Here is a 13984-nt window from a genome sequence, read left to right as displayed (position 1 = left end):
CTGCTGAGGAACAGAGTCCTGTACACAATCTCACAGATGAAGAAAAAGCAGCAGACGTCATCGGTGATGACATCACAGATGAGGATAAAGTGGAAGCGGAACACAGGGAGGACGTACAGAAAAAAGTCTCAGCCAAAATTTTCTCTGGTGAGAGATGAAAATCTATCTCATGAGTTGTATTTGCTACCATTCAGATACGAGTATTTTCAAACTGTGTCTTCCTTTCTTTTTTTCCCTTCCTGCTAACTATATGCAAATTGATGGGAAAAAATACTGCAGTAAATCAAACATTTGAAAATTTTGGTAGATTATATTTTCTCCTTCATCTCAACTCAATTTAACCAATGGTTTGAAGAAACATAACAAAATAAAAGTGTCTTCTTATTAGCACTGTGGGATAAAATTTATACATTCAATTTGAAATACACATGTAAAGTTGTAAACAGCCTTTATAGCTCATCTCAACGGAGTTGGGGGAGCTTATGTAATACCCTCGGCGTCGGCGTCCTCATCGGCGTCCCGGGTTACGGTTAAGTTTTTTGGAGCAGTTTTCTTTTTAAGTACTTCTATGTCCTATATTGATTAGACATGCATGTTTCTAGTGTGTTTCATTGTACCAGTCAAAGTTTCAGATGCTGCAATTTCAGCAAAGGAATAACCAGGTTAATGTTTTTGGAGCAGGTTAACATTTTTGGTGCAGTTTTTGGTGTAGGTCTCATTTCTGAGTAACTATAAGCCCTATGTTGACCAAACTTGCATGGATGGTACATCTTAGGATGCACACTACCAGGCTTGCTTCGGATGCTGAATCTTACCTACATTTTCCGCATGAGTGAACAGGTTTATGTTTTTGGTGCAGGTCTCATTTCCAAGTAACTATGAGCATTATAGTGACTAAACTTGCATGGATGATAAATCTAAGTATGCATACTACCAGACTTGCTTCGGATGCTGAATCTGACCTACATTTTCTGGTTGAGAGAACAGGTTAAAGTTTTGGGTGCAGGTTTCATTTCCAAGTTACTATGAGCCCTATAATGACCAAACTTGCATGGATGGTACATCTTAGGATGCATATTACCAGACTTGCTTCGGATGCTGAATCTTACCTACATTTTCCGCATGAGTGAACAGGTTTATGTTTTTGGTGCAGGTCTCATTTCCAAGTAACTATGAGCACTATAGTGACCAAACTTGCATGGATGATACATCTTAGGATGCACACTACCAGACTTGCTTCGGATGCTGAATCTGACCTACATTTTCTGGTTGAGTGAACAGGTTAAAGTTTTGGGTGCAGGTTTCATTTCCAAGTTACTATGAGCCCTATAATGACCAAACTTGCAAGGATGGTACATCTTAGGATGCACACTAATGGACTTGCTTCAGATGCTGAATTTGACATACATTTTCCAGATAATGGACACCTCGTAAAAGTTATGGATGCAGGTCTATTACCAAGAAACTATAAGGCTTATATAAGCCAAACTTGCACAAATGATGCATCAAGGGATGAAAACTCTCAAACTTGCTTCAGATGCTGGATTTTAATTACGTTTTCATGATGGAGAACTAGTTTGAAGTTTATATATAGGTCTATTCCAAAGTATAAAATCAAAATTGCATAAATTTTGCATTTTTGGATGTACACTTTTTGTTGGTTAATTGTGTGACTTTGCCTTACTTAAAGACAACATTCGCTGAGGTGAGCTCTGTAATCTCTGATTACCTATGTTTTATCTATTTCTAGGTGTGAGACAATCCAAGTTTAAACACCTGAAGTGTAAGACCCTCCACCGCAGTACACACATTGAAAACATCAGGAAGCTGGACAGGACAGTACCGGGGGAGAGTAATTTCTTCGTCGCCAACAAAGCACGGTGTGTTGTCCCCATCGAGGGCTCAGGGGGACTCCTCTCAGTTTTTGAGGTAAATTTTGCTTGAATGATTATAGTTTAAAATTTGGTCAATTGTATGTTTTACTGTAGATCACTTAACTTTCGCGACACTTTATTTTCGCGAGATAGTCATTGACTCTTTATTAGCGAGACAAAATTTTCACGAATTTTGGTCATTGCTTTATATAATCTTAAGGAATTCTATTATACGCGAGAATAAAATTTTCGCGAGCATATCCTCTCACGTAATTAAGCGAAAATAAAGTTCTCGCGAATAAAAAGTGATTTACAGTAGTTGATAATATTCAAAGTTTTAATTTTTCAAAACGCCCCCTGAAACATTTATAATATTCAGACAGAGAAATTTAACGTTGTGTAATTTATCCATCATAAGCAAAATGAAAATAAGATTCATATTTTTTATATATATTATTGTAGGTAAGTCATTAGATGAAAATAAGACTCATATTGTTGATATTGCATGTATATATTATCACTGAGACTTAATTAAAATTGTTTCAGAAACATGTTAAATGAAAATTGGTTTGCATTGTAAATTTTGTGTCATTTTGAGCCATTAGAATAATCTCTTAACATGTATCTGTAGCTGAATAGTCCTGGTAAGCTTCCAGACACAGGTATACCAGTCCTAGAGCACCATACTAAGGTTACAGATTATGCCTGGGATCCTTTTAATGATAACAGACTTGTTGTAGGTAAGTAGTCGTATTCCTAAATTACTTCTTCAAATTAATACTATAAATTAATTATTATTATGCACATTTTTTTGTGCACTTTTAAGAAAATTTCTGATATGGTGTAAATCAGTACATATAATTTTGAACCACTCCATTGCTCTCTTTTTGTTGCAATGCTAAACAGGGAGCTAAAGCTGAAAAAAAAAATAATTAAAAGGCACTGAGATATGAAAAGACCTGGATATTGAAATAGAGAAACTAAAAAGCTCATTCCTTAGTCTTGAAGAAACAGCATCAAATTAGTTCTTGTATCATCTCAGAACCCCTTACATGTTCTTCAATGTAAGAAAATAAGTCTTTGAAGTACATGTACAACATAACCCCTGAAATAAGATTTAAAATCTTGTTAATTTTTCTAAGCCTGTGATGATGCTAAGATCTGGGTGTGGGAGATTCCTAAGAATGGATTGACGGAGACCCTGACGACCCCCAAAGGAACCCTGCTGGGACACATGGAGAAGATTTATTTCGTGGTCTTCCACCCCCTGGCCCGGGACATCATTGTGACGTCAGCGTATGATATGACAGTGAGGATCTGGGACCTGGCCGAGATGAAGGAAGTCATTCAACTGATGGAGCATCAAGATCAGGTCAGACATTTCTTATTGAATACTGTAAACCAACTTTTATTCGTGACCACTTTATTTTGCGATTTACCAGGCGAAAACTAGTTTGCACAATTAGTTTTTGCGATCAAGCCTAGTGTGGAGCAGTTGTTAATTGACACAGAGGCCTTAGGGACCGGTTCGTGTTGAGAAATATTCACGATGATGAGGCTCTCGCGCACCTCGCAAAAATTTCGCACATGCGAATAAAAGTTGGTTTCTGATAATAGCAAATAGAAATGGGATCTTAATGGGAGCGAAAAATATATGAAATTAATGTTGCCTTAAAAGAATCATTGTTAATGCTAATCTTAAGAATACGAAAACTTATAGTGTGCGTCTGTTTTCTTTGATATAATTTGCATTTCAATATCTCTACAATACATGTACCTTCATCGTACTTTTGAATGAATGGAAATATAAATGTATCTTACAAAAAAGATCAAGAATTTACACCACCCAACTTTATATTGTGGTTAAATGAGGTTTAAAGGATTAATTCATTGATTAAATTGAACCACCCAATGTTAAATGAGATCCAAGGGATATAACTCATGGATTCTATCTTCATGTTTTAAGGTATTCTGTGCAGCTTGGAGCCCTGATGGGAAATATTTGTGTACAGTTTGTAAAGATGGAAAGATTAGAATATTTAATCCAAGGAAATCCCCAAATCCAATCATGGTAAAAAATGAGTCAATGAATAATACTAAAATCTTCTTTATTTTAATCTTTGCTGAAGTTGGCAAAAGTGAAAGACTTTTTAGGGGATTTAAACAATTACGAGTCAATGAGTTATTTTTGTGTATTTCAGGAGGGACCAGGACCAGATGGGCCGCGGGGGGCCAGGGCAGTATTTGTACTAGAGGGCAACTATTTGTTTGTCAGTGGATTTGATAAGTAAGTGTACAAGTACCACACTAAATTTTTCTAATTCAACTTCATCTTCTCTCTCTCTCTGTTTCTCTCACTTTCTCTCTCTCATCCCCCCAAATAAATAACAACCATTTTGAATAAGATGTAAAGAAAGAATACAAATAAATATTCAAGTTCAAATCAGCATATTTCTTACATTCCAAATTACAATGTTGATACAATCACAAAGTTTAAACAAGAGGCCCACGGGCCTTATAGGTCACCTGAGTATCATGTAACAACTTTCCAGCGATTGTATTTGGTTCGTGTTTTAAGCCAAAAGCCATGAAATTCACAAATTTTGAAAGAGGCGCCATTGCTTATCAAAGGGCAGATTTCAAAGCATTAATTTATTTTTAGTCAAAGTACCCCCTTGGTACCCCTGACCCAGCAGCCCTGAAATTATCTATTTTGAAAGAGGCCCCTTTCTTCATTATAAGGCCAGCATTTTTTTTATGTTTAGGTTTAGTTATGAACATGAGAATAAAAAAGTCCCGAAGGAAAAGGAAATAAATTTTTTTGATAAATCAATTATTAACATTTGTACATTCTTTTTTTATGCTATCCTAATAGGCTCCTTACCACTGGACACATAATGCTTACAAATAGGAAAGTAGAACATTTCATTGCTTATTTCATCATCTGCCACTTTGGGCCAGTTATATAAATTTTGTAATGTTGATCAAAATATATTTTAAAAAATCAATTCTTTAAAAGTCTTTCAATATATCTTCATTTTTTTAATATGTGTTAGGTGAATGTGTAGACATTGTTCTAAAATTTACTTGATGCCTAAAATTATAATCCCTATCATAAAACAGACAGGAAGTATTGGGGAGTAGGGTCAACATTTTTTCAATTAAGTGTAAAATAATTTTTCTGGCTGATACAAATGATACTACATGCCTGTATATATTTGTATATTCTTGCCTTTTAATAGTTGAATTTTTTTTTATTTCTTCACTTCAGGTTATTGTTTATTTCTTCCTCAAATGGACTTCACTTCTCCCATAGTTTTATTCATTACATCTGATGCATAAGCAACCCTTTTCTGAAGAATGATGCTTAGACTGTAAGCTATAACAGAGACCTAAACAATGTCCCTGGCAATATGCAATAGCTACCACGGGCAGTTTAAAACCTGGGGGAGGAAAATAATTTACAGTTACTTTTGAAACGAATACATAATTATCTCACCAGCATGTCATTGTGCAACAAAGTCGTCAGCATTTTATTTGTCCTTTGAACGGGTGAAACGTTTTGAATGGCACTCTTATCGATGAATTTTACACTAAACCAAGCTATCTTCTCAGATCTAGCTTTATTTACCCGCCGTTTCATCGTAAAACCGGAAGTGCGAGTTCGTAAATTTGAAATCTCGATCCCGACTCAAATTTGACATCGGAAAGAAAAAAAATTGTTTTATTTTTTTCTAAAAATTCAAAACCTTGAGCGGAGTGTTTGTAAAACTGAAAATAAAATAAATCCTGGCCTTAAATATGTAATTAGATCATTAACATATTAACCAGGAGCAAAGGATAAGATGTTCAAAGAATTCATGCATTTCACTATATAATCATTAGAGCCCCACCCTAAAACAAGAACCCCTGACCCTGGTGCCATAAAATTCACAATTTTGGTAGAGGCACTCTTGCTTATCATAACTATGTACTTAGTTAGTTTATTTAATACCCAGGAGCAGAGAAGAAGATTTTCAAAGAATTCATGTATTTTCACTATATAATCAATAGAGCCCCGCCCTAACACCAGAACCCCTGACCCTGGGGCCATAAAATTCACAATTTTGGTAGAGGCACTCTTGCTCATCATAACTATGTACTTAGTTGGTTTATTTAATACCCAGGAGCAGAAAAGAAGATTTTCAAAGAAATAATGCATTTTCACTACCAACTTATTTAGCCCCGCCCTAGCACTAGAACCCCTGACCCTGGGGTCATGAATTTCACAATTTTGGTAGAGGACTCATTGCTGATTACAATCATGCAAAAAGTTTGACTGCTTGATGTCCAGGAGTAAAGAAGATTTTTAAAGATTGCATTAATTTTAGTGGTTTTGGCCCCACCCCTCAGGCCCCAGGGGGGCAGGGATCATGAAATTCAAAATTTTTGTTCCCCTTCACCCATAGATGCTTTGTGCCAAATTTGGTTGAAATTGGTTCAGTGGTTGCAGAGAAGAAGCTGAAAATGTTCAAATGTTAACGCACGACAAACGACGAACGACGACGGACGAAAACAGATAGCAATAGGTCACCTGAGTTTACTCAGGTGACCTAAAAACAGCAAAGAAATTCTTTTTACACATGAGCAGTAACTTCAGTTACTGAAAAGTCATCAATCCAAATCCACATGATATGAAGAAATTGTGTGTAATGCACACATTTGTTTTACTCAGACAAAGTAGACGGATGATTTTCCTGTATGACACTGGTGACCTGAGCCAGCCTCTTTATGAGGACTCAATAGACGAGTCCCCTGCCATTCTCATACCCTACTACGATGAAGACAGCAATACTGTGTTTCTGTCTGGAAGAGTAAGTCACAAGATTTAGCAGGAGATTAAGTAATAGAAATTAGCAAGCCATGAAGTGACAAAAATTAACAGGAGAATAATTCACAGAAATTAGCAGGAGATTAAGTCATATTTAGTGGATGTTCCAGGCAACATCCATGAAATCAATATACATGTACCTGCTGCCTAAGTATGTCCTATATATATTTTATTAACTTTTCAAAAAGATTTTTAACTATGTTTTTATTCTGGATTTTTCAGGGGAATGGACAGTTATATGCCTATGAAGTTGCAACAGAGGAACCATATTTATTTCCCTTAGCAACAACTAAGTTTACAACTCCAAGCCAAGCATTCGCCTTCCTTCCAAAATACCTGTGTGACGTAAAAAATGTAGAATTTGCCAAAGCTTACAGATTAACCCAGACTACAGTAGAGCCCGTGTCTTTCACTGTTCCCAGAGTGAGGGTGGGTATATTTACTTCAAACAGTAAAAATATATGAGCACCCTAATTTCAAAGACTGGATTTTAGGACTGATTTTGGTACAAAACTGGGTACAATGCCGGAGATTAACTCATACCGTTTTATGGTTGAGTTCGACATTTCCACTCGGTGAGGCAGAATTTCGACGCTGTTTACGGAGATAAATGAAAATAAAGACAAGCAAGCCACATATGGTTGTGTAGATAAATTGTCGTAGATGACATAGGTATAAACAGTTTTACACTGCCTTTCCTCTGAAAATGTGAATGAGCGCAAATTTAAGGGAGGGGGTACTCCGTGTAATTTGGAGTTAGATACCTTTCGTTATTTTTAGTACTATGGGTTAAATTCATTTCCAAAACAAGTGCCTGTGATATGTTGACTTACATCAATAAACATTCAAAGTTTAATAAAATAAAATTTCAGGATTTGTCATACAGCCTTAATCCTTCAAGTAATGTGAGAGATAAACGGCAAAGATTGTGTCTACATAATTGATGTTGATTAGGTTATCAAGGTGTTAAAAATTGATGTATTCCATACAAAAAATGAGTGAAACACTGAAAACAGATCAAAACGGGTGCAAAGATGGCTATTTAGCATTTGATTGGCATATACTTTTGCAAAAATCCCTTTTAGAAATGGATTTTTATCACAATTTCATATTTTTGTGGCACACCTTTTGATCATTACAATTTTTTTCAGTTGGAGTTTTTCCAAGATGACCTTTTCCCAGATACTCGAGTGACCTGGGAACCAACAATGACCAGTAAGGAATGGTTGGCAGGGAGCAATCAACAACCCAGATCTATAAGTCTGAAGCCCAAAGACATGACACCATGTAAGCAGGAACTATTGTATAAGTGGAAATTTTAGCGAGACGCAAATTTAGCGATTTGTCCTTAAAAACTTGTATTTTATTTAAGGAATGAATTTAATAGCTACCCATTTTATACGGTATAAACTGGGTTGGGGCAGTTTACGCTTTATAAACCGCGAAGCGTTTTATAAGAAAGCATAAACTGTTCCAACCCAGTTTATACCATATAAAATGGGTAGCTATTAAATTCACTGCTTATAATTTAATTTTCATTCAATGTAAGAAATAAAGATGACTGTTCTAACAAATTGACTTCAATTTGTACAAAATTTAAATGTAACGTCAGGCAGATTGATACGTTTTTGACGCAAGTCATTGTGACGTAGGCAACCCATTTTAAGCCCAAAAAAATTAATCAATAGTTTCTCAGGCACCGCCGCATCTGTTCAAAAACGGCCGCATTGATCATTTTTATTGACATGTTGAAAAGGGAAATAACTCAATTTTTTTATTTTTCCAGGTTGAAAAAGAAAATCAAGTTATTCCCCTTTTCATAAATGCTCAGATAGACGTTTTTATTAGAAAAACAATACATTTCTTCCAAATTTTCAGTATTTTATTAATTGACTTATAAATGAATGTTTGGAGTAACATTATTTAAAGTTGAATACATATTACAACCAATTTCAGAGAACAAAAATCAAGAATTGGTAGATATTATGATTTTATTGAACAAATGGCTTAAAAAAGGTGTTAAACCTACTTCAAAAAAAAAAAAAAAAAAAGCCTGCCTGCCGCATTGAATTCTGATTTTTTTGGCCTGAGAAACTATTGATTAATTTTTTTTGGCCTTATACGATATAAAATAATTATTTATTTAATCAAATACATCGTTACAACCAGAATTAAATTATTTTTAGCGAGAAGTAATTTTTGTGATTTTTAAGTGCTCACTAAAGAAGCTAGTACAAATAACACGCAATATATTTTTAGCGATATTCAATTTTAGCGATCTCAACAGCCTCGCTAATAATGACAAAATTAGATCCTCGCTAAAATTTCATCTTATACGATATTTACTTAAAAAAGAACCATTAATCCCAGCTTCTTTCGTTACCAGTGGTAAAATTGTCTGTGTGTGTGTGTGTGTTTTTTTTTTGGCAAATTGAATACAAATGTATTAATTGATTTGCAATGATAAATATTTGTGAACCCAATTAACTCAGAATTTTCTTGATTTATTTTTTTTAAATGAATATTAATTTACAGTACATGTATTATAATAAGAGTGGAGGATTCTATTCAAACATACTGTAGAAGTACTTTTTTCCGCGTGGTATTAATTTATGCTATGTACGCAGTCACAAATTTTCCGCGGAAATTTGTCCCAGCGTATTTAAGGTAAATGTAACGCACAGTGACAATCTTGAAAATTCGCGTCAATTTCTACCCGCGGATTAAACAGAAATTGAGATTCCGCGTAATTATGACCCCGTGGAAAAAAGTACGTCTACAGTAATCAGAAATTTCTGGCAAATTTTGGAAAAGTTGTCAACACAATTATCGTAAAAAATAACAAAGACACCACAAAGTGGAACACCCCCTTCCAAAATGATTCCAATATAAATTAATATTACTTGTGTTACTTCCATTTAATATGCATGCACTCATTCACCCACCCACCCACAAGTGTTTCACTATATCTACATCTTCTTTGTGAAGAGATAAAATAGGCGACATTCCTTATGGTATTGCACTGTTCATTGTTTACATGTAACTACAGTTGAACTTCATTGTCTTGAACACAGATATCTCGAATACCATGGATATTTTTGATAATTTGAAGTCCCAAGTACTTATTTTTTAAGTACTTTTCCCTGGATATCTTGAATTCTTGAATATCTCGAAGTTTTTCCTTGGTCCATTCAAGTTTGAGATAATTAAGTTTGACTGTAAATATATTTAGTCTTTTGTGTCTTTCAGTAGTATTTATTTATTGTATAATTAAATCATTGTTTCAAGTAACCAACCAACAATAAAATTACATGTGCATCCTGTTTCAGTGAGCTTGGCACCAAAAGAAACACACAAAGTGAAGAAGTTTGACAGCTATAATCCAGAGACCTATAAAACAGATGAACAAAAGAAGGAAGAGGTATGTCACAGTCATTTGGGAATAATTTGGAATGAAATGAAAATATTTTATAATTTTACAGAATTTATGTTGGTTGATACTAGCTGTAGAACTGTAGCCATCTGCTTGAGAAAATTCGGACAGATAAAGCAGAGAGCTACAGATCCAAGCATTGTAAAAACCTTCGATTTACGCCGACGATTTGTTGTCGCTCACTCGGGTATTTTTCTTGTATTTTATACTTTCCCTAGCTTTAAAATGGTATTTTATAATTAATCATACATTTAAGCTTCAATTCCTAATAATTTACATACCTGTCAACGCTAAAAAATGGCTGTTTGTGATTATGGACGTCGAAATGGAACTCTTGTAAATCGATATTACAAAACTATATACAGGACTGTTTCCAACCATTTAAAGGTAAATAAAGTATCAAAATAAGAGTTAAATATGTGATTAATTAAAGGATAACATTCTTAAAGCCAGAAAGCTTTAACTACATGAAATAAATATCTTAAGTAGCGACAAAAAATCGTCGATGTAAATCGAAGGTTTTTACAATGCTAGGATCTGTAACTCTCTGCTTTACCTGTCCAAATTTTCTCAAGCAAAGAGCTACAGTTCTGCAGTTAGGTTGATACATACACCGTATGTAAATTGCAATATGTGTCTATGATATAAAATGAAAAATATGTGAAACAAATTTTATGAAAAACTTACGTTTTAGATATGTTGAATGTACATGTATGATACGTACAAGTTGCGTATGGTTAGCTTTGAATCATATCATGAACATTCTGTAGACGTACTTTTTTCCATGTGGGATTAATTTCCGCTATGTACTCAGACATATTTTTTTCGTGGAAATTTGTCACAGTGTACTTAAGATTCCTTAAGGACATAATAATGACAATCCAAGATGTCTGCGTAATTTCATACTCGCGGATTGAGTAGAAATTTTGTTTCCGCTGAATTATGACCCCTATTTCATAACAGCATAATTGCTTCAATAAAATATTTTTTGCCCCCTCACCCTCCCTTCTACACCAGATTGTAGTACAGCTAAATTGTTTTTGTTACTCCTGTAGTTAAGATGTACTTTACAATGAAAACTTTACAGTTACCATGGTTATTTTATATTCAGTTGCTGAGTGCTATGACTAACAAGCTGAGTAAACAAGAGGACCCTCTCCCCCAGGATCTGGCTGAGGGGGTGGATGAAGATGAATGGGTAAGTCACTCATGTTCCCCCTCATCCCTTCAAATATATTGATAAGATTGATAAGATATGCAAATTCAATTCTATACATTGCAATAAATTGGCATTTGCAGAGAAACCACATAATTGCTTCCAATGCACTTCCAAAGCAGCAATTTATAATTTAATGAAAATTCTATGATTTTGCTCATGATTATTTTAAAAACAGATCAAATTTTATGGAATCTGGGGAGTGGGGAGCAATGTTTGTTGACAATGAAAATTTTACTTTGGGGACATAATTTTGTTGGTAACATGTAGATGAACAAGATTCAACGAACTGATACTTGGTAAGGATAACATTCAAAGTCCAAACTTTCATACCCCCCAAGTACAATGATGAGTCCATAGTACATGTATGATGTGAATTGTCATACTGGAAATTGTTTGACAACCAGGTGTGATTCTACAAGTAACAAATTATTCAGCATTGCGTTTTAAATGTGTTAAATGCAGTCAGAAATTTCTACACATATCAGACCCAGAATTTTGGGACAAACTATATGAAATGATGACACAGTTAACATCGAACTTAATTTCTATATTATTTTTTCAGGATGATTGATGACTTAAGTGCCATGAAGATATAATGGTGATTAGACTGTGCAATTTTAAAAGAGATTTCTTATAACATGTATTAATCATACATAGTATTCCCACTAATATTTACATTCCATAGAAATCGTTCTACAGTACATTCAAATATTTGTAAAGACCTTCTGGAACGTTTCTTTGTGCCAAAGCATGTCTGTATTAAACTTGTATGGTAATTCAATATCTGTAGAAATAAAAATAATACTATTAGATAGTAACACATTGCTAATGCTTTTAATTTATTAAATGATACCAAAGTGAACTTGACTTTTTTTGAATTCCCAATTTTATCATATTTATTAGGGCAGTCAAGTTTTGTATGCTTATTTTATTTTATTTTTTATTAATTTTTTTTTTTTTTGGGGGGGGGGGGGGTGTCTCAAGGAGGCATGGTAGTCCTGATGGTTTGTTGTGCTACATACAAATCAAAGGTTGTGGAGAAATCTTGGAGGGAGGGGATGAGGGGGAGGGAGCTACTAAAGGGGGAGTTTCGTTAAGGCCGTTTTGCGGCCCCTCGAGAAATGTTATGAAATTGTGATATGTTGTAGATAAATGTCTTATCTTCCTAAAAATATGAAAATAATTTATACTGCACATTTTCTGGTCACGTGATAAATTAAAGTTTAAGTACACCCCCTTCCCTTCATTTTAGGAGTAGGCATATTTAAAACGGGATACTGAAGTTTTTTCAACGTCAAATCATAAATGAAATGTGATAAATGTGAATAAAGACATCAAATAACCAATTTCTATATTAATTTTACAGAAAATTAATAAAATTTATTTTATGTGAATGTTTTTTAAATTGCAAGATTTTTCTCGACTTTTAATTGTAACTTTTCTTTAAAAGAGGGAGAATTTAACTTATAAAACATATATATACAGTATAGACAGAAACATTTACAAGAGGAATTTACTGACAGTTTATATTTGAATATAATAATCAATTTATAACAGTTTTCCCGTACGTGGGAAGCAAATGTAAAAAAAAAAAAAAAATAGACATGAGATAGATCAACTTTGAGTGTAATTTACAGTTGTTTAGAACTGTTTGCAATAAATTTTCGTCAACTAAAGTTATAGCGCAAATTTTATTGTGAAATTATACAGTAATATTATTGAATTTAATTTTTAATCATGCTTTGAAAAACAAATGGATTTCCGTACGATTAAAGAAATGCAAGTACACATTTATATTATTTCAAAAGTATATTCAAAAGAATCGCAATTGCAATGCTCATTGTATTTTAATGTATAAATAATATTCAACACAGTCAATATATTTTATCAAGATAGCAATTATTAGTCCCCTACCGGTAAAACCAGAGGGACTACAGGTATAGTTTCCGTATCGTCTGTTTAGCTGTCCGTCCCTCTGTCTGTCAGTCTGTCCCATTTGGTTTTCCGCACTTTTCTCTATAATCGCTTGCTTGCAAACTTTGATAAACTTGTTTTTAGTATTAATATGATTTTTTTTTTACCTTTGGGGGGGGGGGGGGGTTGTCAATTTTTTTCCCAAAATGCTTGTAAATATTGTGCTAAGTTAATGAGTTAATGAGTTAACCTCGATCAGTAATAGATCATATTTGTATTTTGTTTCGCTTCAATGATTTTTTTTTTGCGGAATTATTAAATTGGAATTTACATGTTTTTTTATTACAAAAACCAGGTTATACTTGCAGGTAGAAAACTATAATTGGTAATGCAATACTAACTCGAATAAATAGCCAGATGATAAAAAAAACTTAAATAGATTGAGTGTCTCCATTTATTCAGAAAGTTAGAAGTATTTTTAAAAACAACTTAAAGATGCACATTATGTTCTCAGCAACTGAAACTAGGTTCTTGCTTCACCAATTTTAGTTACATTTAGTAAGTGCTTGTCCAGATCGCAGTTCAAAATACATTTATAAATGCCAAAGATGTGTTAAATCCCAAATTCTGCAGAAACATACAAATCAATATTTAGTCTTTAAAAAAATTACGTT

General features: G+C 33.9%; 1 protein-coding gene across 1 annotated transcript; it reads left to right on the top strand.

Annotated features, from left to right (window-relative positions):
• Positions 1-5: 5 nt before the first annotated feature.
• Positions 6-12258, top strand: LOC134258640 (coronin-7-like; the record flags this gene model as incomplete). The annotated part of the gene is made up of 12 exons (XM_062741188.1): positions 6-147; positions 1751-1929; positions 2506-2614; positions 3017-3246; positions 3841-3945; positions 4076-4161; positions 6589-6727; positions 6967-7173; positions 7896-8031; positions 10074-10165; positions 11289-11375; positions 11959-12258. Coding segments are annotated over 12 exons (1521 nt in total), but the record flags the coding sequence as incomplete, so codon positions are not given.
• Positions 12259-13984: the final 1726 nt, after the last annotated feature.

Source organism: Saccostrea cucullata, unplaced genomic scaffold (genome assembly GCF_032062105.1).
Source record: "Saccostrea cucullata isolate Sc308-1 unplaced genomic scaffold, CSIRO_AGI_Scuc_v1 ctg1203, whole genome shotgun sequence".
Lineage (NCBI taxonomy): Eukaryota > Metazoa > Mollusca > Bivalvia > Ostreida > Ostreidae > Saccostrea > Saccostrea cuccullata.
Note: the sequence above shows the minus strand (reverse complement) of the source record. Positions and strands in the feature narration are given on the sequence as shown.